Raw genomic sequence first — 21017 nt, forward strand, 5'->3', positions numbered from 1 at the left:
GCCATCAGTCAGGATGTGGCCCATAACTTAATTGACAGCATGCCAGGGCGGATTAAAGAGGTTTTGAAAAAGATGGGTCAACACTGCAAATATTGACTCTTTGCATAAACTTAATGTAATTGTCAATAAAAGCCTTTAACACTTATGGAATGCTTGTAATTATACTTTAGTATACCATAGTAACATCTCATAACACTGAAGTAGCGAACTTTGTGAAGACCAATACTTGTGTCATTCTCTAAACTTTTCACCACAACTGTATGTCCATTACATGAAATCCAAATAAAAATCCATTTAAATTACAGGTTGTAATGCAACAAAATAGGAAAAACGCCAAGAGGGATGAATTCTTTTGCAAGGCACTGTATGTAAGAATGCTGTTCATTGACTATAGCTCAGCCTTCTACAGAGGACCAAACTCTGCAATCTAACATTCCCATCAATCCTCTGCTCTCAGCTTCAAAACCACCGATTGGACAGGAAGTGTCACATGGTTCAGCGAGATGGACAGCTGGTGGTGAACAAAATCACCACTGTGGGAGAGGTGAGAAGGGGGGAGGTAAGGGGGCAGAGTGTATGTTTTTACATTGTGCTCTTTGAGAAGGATTTCTATCTGAGGAATTTTAACCGTGTGTGTGTGTGTGTGTGTGTGTGTGTGTGTGTGTAGGAGGTGAGGAAGCAGACTGTGTCGTACCCTCTGTCCTCTCTGAAGGGGTTAGTGTGTGAGGGATCTAACCTGCTGCTGCTGAGGGTCCTTGCTCTGAGGAATAACGTTTTCAGGTCTCTCCAGAGATGTTCAATCGGGTTCAAGTCCGGGCTGGGCCACTCAAGGACATTCAGAGACTTTTCCCGAAGCCACTCCTGCGTTGTCTTGGCTGTGTGCTTAGAGTCGTCCTGTTGGAAGGTGAACCTTCGCCCCAGTCTGAGGTCCTGAACGCTCTGGAGCAGGTTTTCATCACGGATCTCTCTGTACTTTGCTCCATTCATGTTTCCCTCGATCCTGAGTAGTCTCCCAGTCCCTACCGCTGAATAACATCCCCACAGCATGATGCTGCCCCCATCATACATCACTGTGGTTTTATCACACCAGAGAATCTTGTTTCTCATGGTCTAAGAGTCCTTTAGGTGCCTTTTGGAAAACTCCAAGCGAGCTGTCATGTGCCTTTTACTGAGGAGTGGCTTCAGTCTGGCCACTCTACCATAAAGGCCTCTCCCATCTCCACAGAGGAACTCTGGAGCTCTGTCAGAGTGACCATCGGTTCTTGGTCACTTCCCTGACCGAGGCCCTTCTCCCCAAATTGCTCAGTTTGGCTGGGCGGCCAGCTCTAGGAAGAGTCTTGGTGGTTGGAAACTTCTTCCATTTATGAATGATGGACGCCACTGTGTTCTTGGGGACCTTCAATGCTGCAGACAGTTTTTGGTACCCTTCCCCAGATCTGTGCCTCGACACATTCCTTTGACCTCATGGCTTGGTTTTTGCTCTGACTGTCAACTGTGGGACCTTTATATAGACAGGTGTGTGCCTTTCCAAATCATGTCCAATCAATTGCATTTACCATAGGTGGACTCCAATCAAGTTGTAGAAACATCTCAAGGATGACCAAAGGCAACAGGATGCACCTGAGCTCAATTTTGAGTCTCATAGCAAACAGTCTGAATATTTATGTAAATAAGGTATTTCTGTTTTTTATTTTAAAGAAATGTGCAAACATTTCTACAAACCTGTTTTTGCTTTGTCATAATGGGGTATTGTGTGTAGATTGATGAGGAAAAAAATGTATGTAATCAATTTTAGAATAAGGCTGTAATGTAACAAAATGTGGAAAAAGTCAAGGGATCTGAATATTTTCCAAATGCACTGTATGTGCGGTCAGAGGGTGCAGGCAGCAGACGGTGGGAGAGGAGGTTGTGGAGGTGTTTGTGGTGGAGAGGACGGTCGACTCGGTGGAGGAAATCCCAGCCACGTGGCACTGCTACTTCCTGTCTGATAGATAATGACATCACTTACACTTACACTATTACAGACTACAAAGGGAAGCACAGTCGCAAGCTTCCCAGTGACACAAGCCTACCAGACGAGCTAAACCACTTCTATGCTCGCTTCGAGGCAAGCAACACTGAAGCATGCGTGAAAGCACCAGCTGTTCCGGATGACTATGTGATCATGCTCTCCGTAGCCGATGTGAGTAAGACTTTTAAGCAGGTCAACATTCACAAGGCCGCAGGGCCAGACGGATTACCAGGACGTGTACTCCGAGCATGTGCTGACCAACTGGCAAGTGTCTTCACTGACATTTTCAACATTTCCCTGACTGAGTCTGTAATACCAACACGTTTCAAGCAGACCACCATAGTCCCCGTGCCCAAGGACACTAAGATAACCTGCCTAAATGACTACCGACCCGTAGCACTGACATCGGTAGCCATGAAGTGCTTTGAAAGGCTGGTCATGGCTCACATCAACACCATTATCCCAGAAACCCTAGACCCACTCCAATTTGCATACCGCTCCAACAGATCCACAGATGATACAATCTCTATTGCACTCCACACTGCCCTTTCCCACCTGGACAAGAGGAACATTTACGTGAGAATGCTATTCATTGACTACAGCTCAGCATTCAACACCATAGTGCCCTCAAAGCTCATCACTAAGCTAAGGATCCTGGGACTAAACACCTCCCTCTGCAACTGTATCCTGGACTTCCTGACGGGCCGCCCCCAGGTGGTAAGGGTAGGTAACAACACATCTGCCACACTGATCCTCAACACGGGGGCCCCTCAGGGGTGCGTGCTCAGTCCCCTCCTGTACTCCCTGTTCACCCATGACTGCATGGCCAGGCACGACTCAACACCATCATTAAGTTTGCCGACGACACAACAGTGGTAGGCCTGATCACCGACAACGATGAGACAGCCTATGGGAGGAGGTCAGAGACCTGGCCGTGTGGTGCCAGGATAACAACCTCTCCCTCAACGTGACCAAGACAAAGGAGATGAGTGTGGACTACAGGAAAAAAAAGAGGACTGAGCACGCCCCCATTCTCATCGACGGGGCTGTAGTGGAACAGGTTGAGAGCTTCAAGTTCCTTGGTGTCCACATCACCAACGAACTATCATGGTCCAAACACACCAAGACAGTCGTGAAGAGGGCACGACAAAGCCTATTCCCCTTCAGGAGTCTGAAAAGATTTCGGCATGGGTCCTCAGATCCTCAAAAAATTATACAGCTGCACCATCGAGAGCATCCTGACTGGTTGCATCACCGTCTGGTATGGCAACTGCTTGGCCTCCGACCGCAAGGCACTACAGAGGGTAGTGCGTACAGCCCAGTACATCACTGGGGCCAAGCTTCCTGCCATCCAGGACCTCTATACCAGGCGGTGTCAGAGGAAGGCCCTCAAAATTGTCAAAGACTCCAGCCACCCTAGCCATAGACTGTTCTCTCTGCTACCGCACGGCAAGCGGTACCGGAGTTCCCAGTCTAGGTCCAAAAGACTTCTCAACAGCTTCTACCCCCAAGCCATAAGACTCCTGAACAGCTAATCGTGGCTACCCGGACTATTTGCACTGCCCCCCCACCCCATCTTTTTACGCTGCTGCTACTCTGTTAATTATTTATGCATAGTCACTTTAACTCTACCCACATGTACATATTACTTCAACTACCTCAACTAGCCGGTGCCCCCGCACATTGACTCTGCACCGGTACCCCCCTGTATATAGCCTCCCTACTGTCACTTTATTTTACTTCTGCTCTTTTTTTCTCAACACTTTTTGTTGTTGTTTTATTTTACTTTTTTACTTTTTTATTTAAAAAAAAAAAAGCACTGTTGGTTAAGGGCTGTAAGTAAGCATTTCACTGTAATGTCTGCACCTGTTGTATTCGGCGCATGTGGCCAATAAAATTTGATTTTATTTTATTTTGATTTACACCAGACCAGAGAGACCCAGGCCCTACAGGGCACCACTGCTCCTGCCATCTCTTTCTCTCTGTGTGATGTTATATCCTGTTCCCCTTTTGGTACATGGCCAGCCGAGTGCAGGTGTGCTCTCCCGTCACCGTGAAGCTTCTGCTGCTCCCACCCCAAACACACACATGTACCCAAACACACATATGCTCACATACAAAGGTGTTCCCCTGTTTTCATGTTCATGTGTATGTATGTGTTGTGTGTCAGAGGTGAGGGATGATGAACCTGTGTTTGAGAAGAGGCCTCTAGCCTGGGAAGAGGATATGCAGATGCACTCCAAGTTTCTGGACAGAAAGGTGTCTTTCCCTACATCCTACCACTTACCCCCTACTCTCTTACTCTTAAACCACTAACCCCTAGGTTTCCAACATTATCTGACGTGTTTGTGTGTGTGACAGGAGGAGTTGAAGGCGGAGCATGCCACGTGCCTGCGGCAGCACCCGGAGCTCTGCGCCATGATGGCCGACCCCGACTCGGAAACCTAGGTTCTGGTTGGTTCGCCCGCAGTATTATCCCCCTGCGCCTCCCGCCGACCCTCGGGGAGCACCTTCAACACCTCATCCTGAGGATACACACGGGGGCTGTCTCAATAGTCTGAAGTAGATTCCTCTCCATATTTCCTCTCCTTCATCTGCACTGACCTGAATGGGTTGGGTAGGTTACTTTCTAATCTTTGTAATCCGTTAGTTACTAGTTACCTGTCAAAAATTGTAATCAGTAATGTAACTTTTGAATTACCCAAACTCAGTAATGTAATCTGATTATTTTCTGTTACTTTTGGATTACTTTTCCCTTAAGAGGCATTAGAAGAAGACAAAAAGTATCCATCACATTTATTTTTAAAATGTTCCTACACACTCCAACACTCAGACAATTTACAAATGAAGCATGTGTGTTTAGTGAGTATGTCAGATCAGAGGCAGTAGGTATGACCAAGGATGTTCTCTTGATAAGTGTGTGAATTGGACCATTTTCTTGTCCTGCTAAGCATTCAAAATGGAACGAGTACTTTCAGGTGTCAGGAAAAATGTATGGAGTAAAAAGTACATAGTTGTTTTTAGGAATGTAGTGAAGTAAAAGTAAAATGTTTCTCAAATATAAATAGTCAAATAAAGTACAGATACCAAGAAAAACTACCTAAGCAGTACTTTAAAGTATTTTTACATAAGTCCTTTACACCACTGGATAGTGCTCTCTGACTTGTGGTCAGACTCGCTCAGGTGGAACAAACTTAAACCTTTTTTCAAACCTGAATTGAATGTAATTGAGGAAACAGAAAGGTGTCATAATGTTTTTTTTGTTTGTTTTTTTGCAATCAACCTTTGTGAATTAAAACATATTCCAAGAAGTAATCATCTAGTTTTTCAAAAGTATCTGTAATCTGATTACAGTATTTTTGCTGGTAATGAAACTGATTAGTTCAATTACAAAAAATCTCTTTCACCTGTCCCATATACAGGGTTGGGGAGTAACTGATATGGGACAGGTAAAAGCAATGTGATGTATGCTTGCAGACAGTGCCTACTAGAGATTTGCATTGACTTGTCCAATTCATTTATGTCAGTACAGATGGAGTGAAGAGAGGAAGTCACTTGTTGAGATGCAGCCCAGTTCTCTTTAATGCATTCCTTATTTCATCTGAGTGACAACTCAGGTTTGGGCAGTAAGGCATAGCAGTTGTTATGAAGGAAATGAGATGGGGGGGATTTTACTAGATTATTGGGACATAAATTAGGAATTAGAGTTCATTTTTAGCTGTGTGTGGTATCAATTGGAATTTTAATCAAGCATAATTTTTATTGAAGCAAAATGTGCTTTTGTGGTTGTGTTGATTATACTTAATACATACAACAACAAAGGCCTTATAATTATCTCTGTACCCAGAAGAAGGATGACGACAATTTGTGAGAACTTTTTCTTCAATGCGTCATGTTACTGTACAACCACGCCCATTGTCATGACATACTTCCTGATTCCAATCATAAAACAGTAGAGAAGAAGTAGAACCGAAAGAAACGGGACAGCTCGAAGAGTGAGGTGGTATTTCTTATTTTTAAAACATTTTGCGTACAGTGTATGTCACAGTTGAGTAAATTGACTGTTATCTTTATTTAGTCGTGTCTTCTCTCAGTGGCGTCTCATTAACTGACTACGTAGTTTCATTAGTAGAAGAAGCCGGGGGAAAATACTAGCTCAGCCGACCCAAGGTGAGTTTTGTCCGCTTTTAAAGTGTATTTTAAGTTCCTATCCATTACAACAGTCAAATGTTGTATTACTGTTGAATTACAAGTTGATTTAACATGGTGTAAACATTTTTTGCATAGTATTTGCGATAACAAAAGTACAGAGTAAGCTATTCTGCCAGCAGCACAAATGATGACGTCACGGTTATGCTTATTCAAAAATAAAAGTCCGCAGTTCAACACATCAATTATCATTAGCTGATTAAACAGATACAGAATTTTTATCAATGGCCAATGTTCTACCTGTCTCCGCTAAAGTGGGGTGGGAAATACACTACAGTTGGGTCTGTGGAATCTATATATGGTGTTATTTCATGGGGGACTGTGGTCTAATGCCGCATTCACGTTATGTCAAATTAATGTAAGATATTTGCGTAAAGCTTCCTATTGCTTGATTCTGATACTTCTCAAGTGGGTAACTCGAGTTTCCGACGTCACGTGAATGTGGCATAATTACCCAGGAGAACTTTATACTCCACCCATTCCATTGGCCACAACTCAGTAGGGTCTGTAAAAACCACAGCATCACTTTATGTAAGGCAGGGTTTCCAACTGCCGGCCCGCGGGCCGAATTTGGCCCGAGGGTGGTTTTATTTGGCCCCACAAGTTTTCTGAGCTTTTAGTTTGTTTAATTTTAAATGTTGGACATAAAAAAACGGTGAAAACACCAGGAAATCAGCTCCAAATGATTTTAATTTAAATCTGTTCCCAAGTATTTCCACGCATAGTAGAGAGACGTGATCATATACAAATGTAAGCAAGGTTTGAAATTATGTTTTAGTCAAATATATCGGTTTAGGCTTCTTGCGGTCAATCTAGTTGGTGATCCCTGATGTAAGGTCTTTATACTAATCAAATATATTTTGTTTTTCAGGGGGGCTTTGTCAAATGGCGGGTTATTACTCAGTCTGTCTTGTTATAGACATGCATTTAATCCTGCATGTTATATTAATTCCAAAACAATAAATTAATTTACTATTGTGTTAAATCTCAGTTAGAAAAACAAAGCATTCTAAAAAAATTAAAATAATGTTTTGCTTCCAGTGTGAATTAAAAGGCCATTCCATGCTAGACTTTCATGCACTCTTGCCTTGCCCTAATGGAGGTGCCAAATACTGATTATTAGCAGGTGATTAGTTGAGAACTGCTTCAAAGACACAATGATGGACTGGCATTAATCTGACCTAGATTAATCTAATGGGGATGAGCTGGCTGCACCTTTACACATTTAAATCAGCCCGAGGGCAGCCTTGACATGTCCCAAAAAATGCATCAGGTCAATCGCTTGGCCTAACAAATAAAATATATTTTTGGCAGTATCCCAGTAAAATCATGTTGCTATAGATTCACCCCAGCCTTCCAGTGATTTTCTTGAGCCCACCTTGGTCGCAATCAAAAGGTTTGCCTCTTGTACTTGGTTTTGGACTTTAATGGATCATATAGCCCATCTATATGTATCCCATGTACAGTGTATTGCAGTGGAGGGGGTGGAGAATGAAGTGCTGCTGGATATTTACAAGAGCTGGGAATTGCCAGGGACCTCACAATACGATATTATCGCAATACTATATGTATTGTGATTCTCACGATTCTATATGTATTGCGATTCAATACTGTGATTTGATTGCCATTCGATGTTCCAAACATATTGCTCACCGTATGTCTGCTGCAGAGGGACGAGAGAGCCATGAGAAAACGAGTTTTGATCAGTCATGGAAATAAAAGTGCTGAAAACAAATTGGCTCCCTATTTAAAAAGAAGATGGAGAACAAGCTATGAAGGAAAAATACTGGAGTTTTGGTGCAGGGACAGCCAACTAGCGCAAAAATAATATTGCGATATTGTCAAAACAATACGATATATCGTCTAAAATAATTTCCCGATATGTTACTGTATCAATTATTTTCCCCACGATCACTAATATGTACAACACAGTCCCCCTCCAAAACTACACACATTTGGTTATTAGAGACCCTACTGAGTATTTCCCACCGCACTTTAGCTGAGACAGGTAGAATAATTTTCTCTCTACAACCCAATATCTATCCCATATACAGTGTATTGTATTGGGGGCTATGGAGGGGGTGGAGAACGAAGTGCTGCTGGTTATGTACGACACAGTCCCATTAAAAAACTTTACATATTTCGTAAGTAGAGACCCTACTGAGGGAAGTTTTTATTTTTTCTCTACAAGCCAATAAGTATCCCATATACAGTGTATTGCATTGCAGTGAATGGAGTGGGTAGAATCACCAGCATGCCGTATTAAACCCGTTGCCCAGCACAAGAGACCAAGACGATTGAGTAATTCCAATAACATGTATTTGATTAAATGTGTATTTCTTTAAATATAGTCTACACAAACACTTTCAACTTATCAGTATGTGTGTAAACTTTCAAAAGAAATGCTGGTATAAATAATACAATATTAAAAATAAAAGTATGTCAAATTATCAATTGTATTTTTTCAAAGGTGATGGCAATGCTGTGAAAAACAGTTGTACTCCACTAGTGCAAAAAAAAAATATTCCCAAAGTTTAGCATGTCTTTGAAGGAAAATAAATCCGCATCTGTGCTGCCAGCATAACATCCTGCTGCTAGCAGAAACCTTGCCACTTCGTTGCTACTGGTGTTGAGGCTGAAAGACATAAACTCAGCAAAAAAATAAACGTCCCTTTTTCAGGACCCTGTCTTTCAAATATAATTAGTAAAAATCTAAATAACTTCACAGATCTCCTGTGGAACGGTTGTTAAGACACTAACAGCTTACAGACGGTAGGAAATTAAGGTCACAGTTATGAAAACTTAGGACACTAAAGAGGCCTTTCTACTGACTCTGAAAAACACCAAAAGAAAGATGCCCAGGGTCCCTGCTCATCTGAGTGAATGTGCCTTAGGCATGCTGCAAGGAGGCATGAGGACTGCAGATGTGGCCAGGGCAATAAATTGCAATGTCCGTACTGTGAGACGCCTAAGGCAGCGCTACAGGGAGACAGGACGGACAGCTGATCATCCTCGCAGTGGCAGACCACGTGTAACAACACCTGCACAGGATCGGTACATCCGAACATCACACCTGCGGGACAGGCACAGGATGGCAACAACAACTGCCCGAGTTACACCAGGAACGCACAATCCCTCCATCAGTGCTCAGACTGTCCGCAATAGGCTGAGAGAGGCTGGACTGAGGGCTTGTAGGCCTGTTGTAAGGCAGGTCCTCACCAGACATCACCGGCAACAATGTCGCCTATGGGCACAAACCCACCGTCGCTGGACCAGACAGGACTGGCAAAAAGGGCTCTTCACTGACGAGTTGTGGTTTTGTTTCATCAGGGATGATGGTCGGATTCGTTTTTATCGTCGAAGGAATGAGCGTTACACCGAGGCCTGTACTCTGGAGTGGGATCGATTTGGAGGTGGAGGGTCCGTCATGGTCTGGGGCGGTGTGTCACAGCATCATCGGACTGAGCTTGTTGTCATTACAGGCAATCTCAACGCTGTGCGTTACAGGGAAGACATCCTCCTCCCTCATGTGGTACCCTTCCTGCAGGCTCATCCTGACATGACCCTCCAGCATGACAATGCCAGCAGCCATACTGCTCGTTCTGTGCATGATTTCCTGTAAGACAGGAATGTCAGTGTTCTGCCATGGCCAGCGAAGAGCCCGGATCTCAATCCCATTGAGCACATCTGGGATCGGAGGGTGAGGGCTAGGGCCATTCCCCCCAGTAATGTCAGGGAACGTGCAGGTGCCTTGGTGGAAGAGTGGGGTAACATCTCACAACAAGAACTGGCAAATCCGGTGCAGTCCATGAGGAGGAGATATGCACTGCAGTACTTAATGCAGCTGGTGGCCACACCAGATACTGACTGTTACTTTTGATTTTGAACTCTCCTTTGTTCAGGGACACATTATTCAATTTCTGTTCGTCACATGTCAGTTGTTGAATCTTGTTATGTTCATACAAATATTTACACATGTTAAGTTTGCTGAAAATAAATGCAGTTGACAGTGAGAGGATGTTTCTTTTTTTGCTGAGTTTATGTACAAATAGTTTGGCCTGCAGCATCCCACCCTGCATCCCACTGCTGGCTTGCCTCTGAAGCTAAGCAACGTTGGTCCTGGTCGGTCCCTGGATGGGAGACCAGATGCTGCTGGAAGTGGTGTTGGAGGGCCAGTAGGAGGCACTCTTTCCTCTGGTCTAAGGAGATCCTAATGCCCCAGGACAGTGATTGGGGACATTGCCCTGTGTAGGATTCTGTCTTTTGGATGGGACGTTAAACGGGTGTCCTGACTGTCTGTGGTAAATAAAGATTCCATGGCACTTACCGTAAGAGTAGGGGTGTTAACGCCGGTGTCCTGGCCAAATTCTCAATCTGGCCCTCATACCATCGTGGCCACCTAATAATCCCCAGCTTCCAATTGGCTCATTCATCTGTCTCTTCCCCCTGTAACTATTCCCCAGGTGGTTGCTGTAAATGACAATCTGTTATCAGTCAACTTGCCTGGTAAAATAAAAAAATCTATGACTAGGAAAAAACTCATCAGGTAAAAATACATGTTGACATCCTATCTATAAAACAATATGAACTCGCTGAGCTCACATCCAGTCACTCACCTCCCCTTCATTCATTCATTCATTCATCCATCCTTCACTCATGACTGTGGCCTGTGAGTTTCTCATCCTGTCATCCAGGAGTTATATAGAGGCTGTTCACTTCTCATAGCCTTTTAGGAAGCCTTCCTCCTGGGCATCTCCTCATACCTGACCCAGCAATAATGGACCAACTCTCCTCTCCTCCCCCCTCTCTCTCTCTCGCTCTCTCGTAGCCCTGTGCAAGTGGATGTTGCTGTCTGGTCGGGGGATCCAGTGTGTGTGATGGACCTGCACCTGCTGTCCCGTATTGATGAGGAGCTGGACTCCTCTGAGGTGGCTGCCCTGTGCTTCCTGTGCAGAGATGTGCTCAACAGGAAACGCCTGGAGACGGTGAGGGATAGGGATCACACATAGAGGGCTAAAATAGAGATGAATGGCCAATCCTAACCTAATTCTCTGAAATGATTTGATAATAGGTATTAGGAATGTGGTAATAGCGCATCCTAGCCCTCAAGCAGACTATGTAGTTAGTTTATGCCATATTGCTGTGCAATCCTTTCAGATGTTACAAGTGCCGAATGGAAACTGGTGAAAGGTGTAACCAAAACCATAAATTGAATTTGATTTGAAAAATACAACAGAATGTACATTGGATCCCCAGAGCATAGCACTTAAAAGCTTGAATTAAAACACTTGTTTTCAAAGTGGTCCATGGCTATAGAGAGTTTCCTATCATCCGTCCATTCCTTTTATATCAGTGAAGGGGAGTGTGCAAGTGTAGAGAATTGGAACCTAGCCCCTGTCTAATCCTTCGTGGTCTGGCTTCAGGTGCAGGATGGGCGTGACCTGTTCCTGAGGTTGCAGGAGAAAAGCCTGCTGGAGGACCACTACTTCCTGTCCCAACTCCTCAATGTCATTGGTCGACTGGACCTGCTCCGCCTCCTGGAGACGGACAGCAGACAGCCGGAGCAAACGGCCCACACCCAGACAGACGCATGCCCTGCCCTCTCACAGTACAGGTAAGCACAGAGGTGTGTGTGTGTGACTGCATTCTCACAACAATGGACCACATAGAACAGCAACACTGAACGGTCATTCTGGTAATTCACTGGTTGCATTACGTCTTTTTCTCTCTCTCTCTCTCTCTCTCTCTCTCTCTCTCTCTCTCTCTCTCTCTCTCTCTCTCTCTCTCTCTCTCTCTCTCTCTCTCTCTCTCTCTCTCTCTCTCTCTCTCTCTCTCTCTCTCTCTCTCTCTCTCTCTCTCTCTCTCTCTCTCTCTCTCTCTCTCTCTCTCTCTCTCTCTCTCTCTCTCTCTCTCTCTCTCTCTCTCTCTCTCTCTCTCTCTCTCTCTCTCTCTCTCTCTCTCTCTCTCTCTCTCTCTCTCTCTCTCTCTCTCTCTCTCTCTCTCTCTCTCTCTCTCTCTCTCTCTCTCTCTCTCTCTCTCTCTCTCTCTCTCTCTCTCTCTCTCTCTCTCTCTCTCTCTCTCTCTCTCTCTCTCTCTCTCTCTCTCTCTCTCTCTCTCTCTCTCTCTCTCTCTCTCTCTCTCTCTCTCTCTCTCTCTCTCTCTCTCTCTCTCTCTCTCTCTCTCTCTCTCTCTCTCTCTCTCTCTCTCTCTCTCTCTCTCTCTCTCTCTCTCTCTCTCTCTCTCTCTCTCTCTCTCTCTCTCTCTCTCTCTCTCTCTCTCTCTCTCTCTCTCTCTCTCTCTCTCTCTCTCTCTCTCTCTCTCTCTCTCTCTCTCTCTCTCTCTCTCTCTCTCTCTCTCTCTCTCTCTCTCTCTCTCTCTCTCTCTCTCTCTCTCTCTCTCTCTCTCTCTCTCTCTCTCTCTCTCTCTCTCTCTCTCTCTCTCTCTCTCTCTCTCTCTCTCTCTCTCTCTCTCTCTCTCTCTCTCTCTCTCTCTCTCTCTCTCTCTCTCTCTCTCTCTCTCTCTCTCTCTCTCTCTCTCTCTCTCTCTCTCTCTCTCTCTCTCTCTCTCTCTCTCTCTCTCTCTCTCTCTCTCTCTCTCTCTCTCTCTCTCTCTCTCTCTCTCTCTCTCTCTCTCTCTCTCTCTCTCTCTCTCTCTCTCTCTCTCTCTCTCTCTCTCTCTCTCTCTCTCTCTCTCTCTCTCTCTCTCTCTCTCTCTCTCTCTCTCTCAGGAGGATGTTGTATAAAGTCTCAGAAGATGTAACTCAGGAGAATCTCACCAAGATTAAGTTTTTGCTGAGCAACAAACTGCCCAGAGGACGACTGGATCTCTGCACTGTAAGAACACCTACATGCTCACATGCACACACTCGGGCACGGTCCGACCTAGCCCGAGCCCCACCTGAACCCGACCCCTACCCAAGTCCGACATCATCACATAAATGAAATGAGGGCGAACTCGATTTTTTGAAAATATAATGTTGCCATTTCACCAGTAGGCTATATTGACTGTTGAGAACAATGCAGTTGAGCAGAGTGAGAAGACGAGGAAGCATCTTTTCTAAGAAAAGTGAGTAGGCCTAGAAAACTCACCTTAGTTATGATCAACAACTGTTGATTGTGTCTTGACTTTATAAAACATCCATAGCTTTAGAAATTAGACAGATCTTGCTGCTGTTGCCCGTTTTTGAGTGTTTGTTTAATACTGATTACGTAATCCGAACCGATATCCAAGCCACACGCAACCACAACATGGACAAAGCAATTGCATTTTCTGAATGTGACTGTTGTTGCTATGCTGTAATAAAGGCTTTACAACTTGATTTCTCTGGGATTTCAAAACATTTGTTTAGTGTTTACATTGATCCAAACAGTCAATAAACACCAACCTTTTAATCTACCAACACCTGTTTAGCACAGAATATGGACACAGCGTGCGCTCCTCTTCCTCCTCCATCTTGGTCTTGTATTTTTTCTTATCATTATTGCTATTATTATTAGCATTATAATAATAAGTATTACTTTTTTATAATTACTAGGCCTAGTATGCTAGTAGCCTTGCATAATCTATCTATCCACCATCGAGCACCATGAGAGCTTGTGTTGTTATAGTCGTCTTTAAAGTCACTTAGGCCTACTTCATTTTATCTCAATCATTCATTCATGTCACACAGCATGATTCATGCGTCTAAAAATGATAAAGCATTTTTTTTTTAAATAAAATAAAAGAGCCTAGAATAATTCAACAATACACAAATACAGCAAAACTTGAATTAAACTCAGTTTCAAATAGCCGCCTGTCCTTTTTTAACAGCTGGACAACGGCGCACATTTCAGCAAATAAACGCCTGTTTCAAATAAACGCCAGGTCTAAATGAGTTGCTTACGAGGTTGACCTTGAATTACCATGAATTGTTTACGAGGTTTAATGTTTGATTTGTTACATTAAATAATTCAGTAATGACTTGACAAAATGATGTCAATCATCCGTTTTTATCGGCAGTGAGAAACTGCTAGCCATTGGCTCCTAACAGCTGAGAACTGCTAGCTAACTGGCAAGCAAAAATATAGTCAACAACTTCGGGAGTACAGACCCCCAGAAACTGTCCGATCGCCATCTAGTGGCGAAAGTAATAACCTTTTTTTATAGAGACATACTAAGACAAAATAAATGTGACAGTGTGTAAATGATAACACATTAGTGCAGGAAATGAAGACATTTATTAAAATGCTGGAAGTGAATGCTAGAATGAAACAATTAACTATGAAAATGAGCAAAAGCTGTGTGCATTAAGGAAATGGACGCCTGGCTCAAATAGAAGCCTATCTCCAATAAGCGCCTGTTGTGTTCAGTGATTTAAGCAAATAAATACTGGACTACTAATTGAAGTTTTACGGTAAGTAGATTTTCTGCCTAACATCCACCATTTTAATAATCGCTCAAAAGCGCCATGTTGTGGATGCATGTTTTATTCTGAAATAACTGCATCAAGCCTAGGCCTGATTTAGGAAAACATTTGGATCAGTTATGGGTCTCCTTTCAATAGTTTACAAGGTCCAGAAAGGCCCATTAGCGGTGCAGTCATAGGGTGTATATTTGTTAGAATGTATCGGCTTCTCCTGATTCTGAGATGCGCTGCCTGTCTTGGTCTTGTGGATCATCATTCTCCCGAGTGCGCTCCAGCTTTTTTGCATCGCAATTTGAAACGTTTAATTAATCAGATAAATATGTTTAATCATTGCCACATTTCTCTGGCCCAGCCAATATTGAAATCCTGGTGCTGCAGCTGCTGCTGAGAGCAGTAGTAAAATGTGTGTTAGACATGCATTCTTTTTTTCTTTTTTTACACAGCGGGGCAAGCCCGAACCCGGCCCAAATCAATTCTCAGAAATTCAGGCCCAGCCCGTTAAAAGCCCGTCAGGCCCCGTCGAGTTCAGGCTGAAAATGGGAGCTCTATGGCTGCGTTTACATAGGCAGCCCAATTCTGATATTTTTTTTACTAATTGGTATTTTACCAATCAGATCAGCTCTTTTGACCATGTAGCCTAACACACACACACAATTACACTCTCTCTCTCCTTCCCTCTCTCTTTCGCGCTCTTTCTGTCTCTATCTCTCTCCCCCCCTCCCCATAGACCGCCCTGGAGGTGCTGTGTGAGATGGAGAGGCAGGGGCTGCTGACAGAGGACAGACTGGACGAGCTACAGATGACACTGGAGGAGTGTGATACACAGCTGGCCCACACAGTACGGCAGCATAGAGGAGGTACATATTGACGCACGCATACACACACACACCTGGCTAGCAGGGACAAGTCACTCTCACTGTTCACTCTTCCCTCTCTCACGTCACTCTCTCTCACTGACTGATAGTTCAGTATTTATGCAGTATATAAAAATAATATATATATTTTTTTCATGTGGTTGCTGTTTTTCAGCAAGGGGCAGTCTGTCACGGCAGGAGTACACTGTTCAGCCAATCAGCAACCAGGAACAGCAACCAAGCACCTCCCACTGCTTCAGCATGGAGCAGAGGGCCCCCAGCCCCCCTCTGTTACTACAGAGCCTGTCTATATCAGAGACACAGCCCAGCCGTAAGAAACACACACACACATATATACACACGCGCGCGCGCACACACACACACGTAGTTAAAGTGTGTTCTTGTCCTATGTCCATAGGTGAGCGTGGGCAAAGCGTGAGTGTGTACTCAGATTCAGGGATGGAACCTCAGCCTGGGTCTGGGCCTGACCAGGTAACCACTTCAACGATGCAACTTTGGAACACCTCTTGGGTTAGACAGTAGGGTAGACTTTTGACACCAGTTTATTTTTGTCCATGGTGGTAACTCTAGTGTGTATGTGTGTGTGTGCCCAACAGATGGAGCGCTATTCCATGACCCATAAACCTCGGGGGACCTGCTTAATCATCAATAACCACCACTTCATAAGATTTTCAGATCTGACAGACAGAACCGGAACTGAGCAGGACGAGAGTAGGCATCCTCGCTCATTGGTTGATATTATGAGCCTGATCTCATTCAGTGAGGCCCATTGGCCAACCTGGATTTTTAATTCTCCCATCTCTCTGTCTCTCTCTGTGTCTGCATGTCCGTCTGTCTCTTGCTCTGTGTGTGTGTCTCTCTGTCTCTGTCTCTCTGTGTGTAGAGGCTCTGCATACGGTGTTCTCCAATTTGGGGTTTAAGGTGGAAGTGGGTAGCGACATGACAAAGAAGACCATGTTGGAGGCAGTACAGGAGCTTGGAATGCGGAGTCACTTACAGGCAGACGCTCTGGTGAGTAGTGAGGTCATAATTCTCCAGTCTCTTCAGGAGGTACAGTAGCTCTACTCTTGAAGCCCAATTGGACTCCAATGAATGAAAGTAGATTAAACTATTGTAATCCCTGTGTCTGGTCCTAGGTGGTGTGTGTGCTGTCCCATGGGGAGAAGGGGTGTGTGTTTGGAACAGATGGAGAGGAGGTGCCCATTCGCTCCCTCACACAACCCTTCACCAGCGAGCAGTGCCCTTCTCTGGTTGGCAAACCCAAACTGTTCTTCATCCAGGCCTGCCAAGGGAAGGGCTTCCAGCGAGGGTCACCATTACCCCCCCCCAGTAGGCGACAGGGGCAGTATGAGGCAGACGCCACCGAATCCGTCCCCTGCTATGCAGACTTCCTGATCGGTATGGCAACAGTGGAAGAGTGCAAGTCATTCCGAAACACTAAGGATGGTTCCATCTACATCCAGGAGCTCTGCAAACAGCTGGAGTGGGGAGCGGACAGGTGAATTAGAGGGGAATGGGGTTAGTAGGTCTGGCATTAACCATAGAGATGTATAAAGATCATTACATAGAAATAAGAGGTTGCCATTGAGGGATTCCACCATTTTAAAGGCCCAATGCAGACTTTTGTATATCAATATCAAATAATTTCTGGGTAACAATTAAGTACCTCACTGTATAAGTTTTTCATTAAAATTGACAAAAAATTGCTTTTTTAGCAGAAAAGTATTTCTCAAGCAAGAATTTTGCTAGGACTGTCTGGGAGTGGTCTGAGTGGGGAGGGGAAAACTGAAAACTAGCTCTTATTGACAGAGATATTTGGAACTCTCTTTGTTATTGGTCTATTAACCAATTGACCGCCTTGTGATGTCACCAGGAAAGCCGAAACTTAATTTTGACTACACTGGGCCTTTTAAATAGTCAACTGGGTGGGAATTCAATGGGTTGGGAGCGATTAGCCAATGATCAGACCATTGTAGTCTTCTTCAAATTGGTTTGAATTCCCACCCAGTTGACTATTACTCCTAGTGCCACTAGAGATCCTGGTTCGAATCCAGGCTCTGTCGCAGCCGGCCGCGACCGGGAGACTCATGGGCGGCGCACAATTGGCCCAGCGTCGTCCACGGTAGGGGAGGGAATGGCCGGCAGGGATGTAGCTCAGTTGATAGAGCATGGCATTTGCAAAGCCAGGGTTGTGGGTTCGTTTCCCACGGGGGGCCAGTATAAAAAAATATGTATTCACTAACTGTAAGTCGCTCTGGATAAGAGCGTCTGCTAAATGACTAAAATGTAAATGTAAAATGTTTGCCTAGTTTGTAAATGGCTTTATGCTATGTGACCGCCATCTAGTGGCCACAAATGAATTACACACAATATTTGGTTCAAGATTCCAGCACTGCAGGTGGCGATGTCACAAATACAAGCTTTACACTTTTTTCAGACATCAGAAGAAAAAAAAGGACTCTTTTAAAATGGAGATGATGCTGCCTTTGCGGTCACAGACGCCATAATGGCAGATAAAATGTTGCGGTCTCTATATATCTCAACAGGTGAGAGATGTATTGTGATGTGTATTTCCTGTTTCCTCTGTAGTGGGGAGGATATGCTGTCGGTGCTGACGCGTGTGAATCGTGAGGTCAGCAGAGGCGTGTTTAAAGACTCCAAACAGATGCCCGAGCCCAAGTACACCCTCACCAAGAAACTCTTCCTCTCCTACCTCTGAAAAACCTCTGGTTGGCTGACTTAAACCGTCAAATCTTGTCCCGCCTTCTGGACTAAGACACTTCAGAATGGCTGTCATGTCTTAACAGTAATCTATCATTCTCAGGAACCCTACCACAGCTTCCTCTGCCTTGGCCAAACTCCCATAAGACAGTGTGTTGAACATTAGTTGGCATGTCTGTTTTCCTGAAAGATGTTTTAAGCTCATGAGATTAATAACTTTTTCCATTAAATGCTGGCAATTGAGGAATGTTTACTTTATCTGTGGAGCAGAACTATAATACATGTGTATTCTATCACTGCTGGTTCTGGAGATGGTCTGTAAAATGGGTGTCTGTTTTTCTATTAGCCATGTTTCAAATTTTTTTAGTTCAAGATGTCTCTAATTCTGAGGAGTATGACATGAAGACTTCAGCAATCCAACTGTTGATCACATATTTATTTTCAGGTATAAAATATGTTAAGGTGAAAGGCAGGTAAGAAAACCCCAAAAAGGAAAGAAGATTAAATCACATAAAAACATGTAATATAGTAAAGCTTAAACAATGTGTTGATATATCAATTGCTTTGTTCTTGCTATGAAATATGAAAATCCACTTGTTTACAAAAGAATGGTGATTCTGAACTGTATCTTTCCCCCTCAATCTACACACAATACCCCATAATGACAAAGCAAAAACTGGTTTTTAGAAATGTTTACAAATGTACAGTGGGGGAAAAAAGTATTTAGTCAGCCACCAATTGTGCAAGTTCTCCCACTTAAAAAGATGAGAGGCCTGTAATTTTCATCATAGGTACACGTCAACTATGACAGACAAAATGAGAAAAAGAAAATCCAGAAGATCACATTGTAGGATTTTTAATGAATTTATTTGCAAATTATGGTGGAAAATAAGTATTTGGTCAATAACAAAAGTTTCTCAATACTTTGTTATATACCCTTTGTTGGCAATGACACAGGTCAAACGTTTTCTGTAAGTCTTCACAAGGTTTTCACACACTGTTGCTGGAATTTTGGCCCATTCCTCCATGCATATCTCCTCTAGAGCAGTGATGTTTTGGGGCTGTCGCTGGGCAACACGGACTTTCAACTCCCTCCAAAGATGTTCTATGGGGTTGAGATCTGGAGACTGGCTAGGCCACTCCAGGACCTTGAAATGCTTCTTACGAAGCCACTCCTTCGTTGCCCGGGCGGTGTGTTTGGGATCATTGTCATGCTGAAAGACCCAGCCACGTTTCATCTTCAATGCCCTTGCTGATGGAAGGAGGTTTTCACTCAAAATCTCACAATACATGGCCCCATTCATTCTTTCCTTTACACGGATCAGTCGTCCTGGTCCCTTTGCAGAAAAACAGCCCCAAAGCATGATGTTTCCACCCCCATGCTTCACAGTAGGTATGGTGTTCTTTGGATGCAACTCAGCATTCTTTGTCCTCCAAACACGACGAGTTTAGTTTTTTACCAAAAAGTTATATTTTGGTTTCATCTGACCATATGACATTCTCCCAATCCTCTTCTGGATCATCCAAATGCACTCTAGCAAACTTCAGACGGGCCTGGACATGTACTGGCTTAAGCAGGGGGGACACGTCTGGCACTGCAGGATTTGAGTCCCTGGCGGCGTAGTGTGTTACTGATGGTAGGCTTTGTTACTTTGGTCCCAGCTCTCTGCAGGTCATTCACTAGGTCCCCCCGTGTGGTTCTGGGATTTTTGCTCACCGTTCTTGTGATCATTTTGACCCCACGGGGTGAGATCTTGCATGGAGCCCCAGATCGAGGGAGATTATCAGTGGTCTTGTATGTCTTCCATTTCCTAATAATTGCTCCCACAGTTGATTTCTTCAAACCAAGCTGCTTACCTATTGCAGATTCAGTCTTCCCAGCCTGGTGCAGGTCTACAATTTTGTTTCTGGTGTCCTTTGACAGCTCTTTGGTCTTGGCCATAGTGGAGTTTGGAGTGTGACTGTTTGAGGTTGTGGACAGGTGTCTTTTATACTGATAACAAGTTCAAACAGGTGCCATTAATACAGGTAACGAGTGGAGGACAGAGGAGCCTCTTAAAGAAGAAGTTACAGGTCTGTGAGAGCCAGAAATCCTGCTTGTTTGTAGGTGACCAAATACTTATATTCCAGCGATTACAGCCTTGTGTCTTCTTGGGAATGTCGCTACAAGCACGGCACACCTGTATTTGGGGAGATTCTCCCATTCTTCTTTGCAGATCTTCTCAAGCGCTGTCAGGTTGGATGGGGAGCGTCACTGCACAGCTATTTCCAGGTGTCTCTAGAGATGTTCGATCAGGTTCAAGTTTGGGCTGTGGCTGGGCCACTCAAGGACATTCAGAGACTTATCCCGAAGCCACTCCTGCGTTGTCTTGGCTATGTGCTTAGGGTCGTTGTCCTGTTGCGCTTGGAAGGTGAACCTTCGCCCCAGTCTAAGGTCCTGAGCACTGGAGCAGGTTTTCATCAAGGATCTCTGTACTTTGCTTCGTTCATCTTTGCCTCGATCCTGACTAGTCTCCCAGTTCCTGCTGCTGAACAACATCCCCACAGCATGATGCTGCCACCACCATGCTTCACCGTAGGGATGGTGCCAGGTTTCCTTCAGACGTGACGCTTGGCATTCAGGCCAAAGAGTTCAATCTTGGTTTCATCAGACCAGAGAATTTTGTTTCTCATGGTCTGAGAGTCTTTAGGTGCCTTTTGGCAAACTCCAAGTGTCACGTCTGAAGGAAACCTGGCACCAAAAATGTCTAAAAACCAGTTTTTCACTTTGTCATTATGGGGTACTGTGTGTAGAGTG

At 44.3% G+C, this 21017-nt stretch overlaps 1 protein-coding gene across 2 annotated transcripts; it reads left to right on the forward strand.

The window, feature by feature from the left end:
* Positions 1-5939: 5939 nt before the first annotated feature.
* On the forward strand, positions 5940-18530 carry LOC121581147 (caspase-8). 2 transcript variants are annotated; one of them, XM_041896552.2, is made up of 12 exons: positions 5940-6011; positions 6090-6181; positions 11049-11205; positions 11644-11834; positions 12948-13053; positions 15352-15481; positions 15654-15809; positions 15897-15970; positions 16096-16210; positions 16383-16510; positions 16636-16997; positions 18089-18530. In XM_041896552.2, exons 3-12 carry the CDS (start codon positions 11098-11100, stop codon positions 18216-18218), a joined length of 1500 nt encoding a protein of 499 aa, XP_041752486.2. In that variant the 5' UTR covers positions 5940-6011; positions 6090-6181; positions 11049-11097; the 3' UTR covers positions 18219-18530. The 2 variants fall into 2 exon arrangements, with proteins under 2 accessions (XP_041752486.2, XP_041752488.2); XM_041896554.2 differs by having other exon boundaries at positions 5948-6006.
* The last annotated feature ends 2487 nt before the right edge of the window (positions 18531-21017 follow it).

This window comes from Coregonus clupeaformis, chromosome 14, assembly GCF_020615455.1.
Source record: "Coregonus clupeaformis isolate EN_2021a chromosome 14, ASM2061545v1, whole genome shotgun sequence".
NCBI lineage: Eukaryota > Metazoa > Chordata > Actinopteri > Salmoniformes > Salmonidae > Coregonus > Coregonus clupeaformis.

Bases quoted from the DNA above. Each gene is read 5' to 3' on its own strand.
- LOC121581147 (XM_041896552.2), top strand. From the start codon at position 11,098: ATGGACCTGCACCTGCTGTCCCGTATTGATGAGGAGCTGGACTCCTCT. The intron at 15,482-15,653 runs GTACATATTGAC...GCTGTTTTTCAG, and splicing joins AGTACGGCAGCATAGAGGAG to CAAGGGGCAGTCTGTCACGG. The intron at 15,971-16,095 runs GTAACCACTTCA...TGTGCCCAACAG, and splicing joins CTGGGTCTGGGCCTGACCAG to ATGGAGCGCTATTCCATGAC.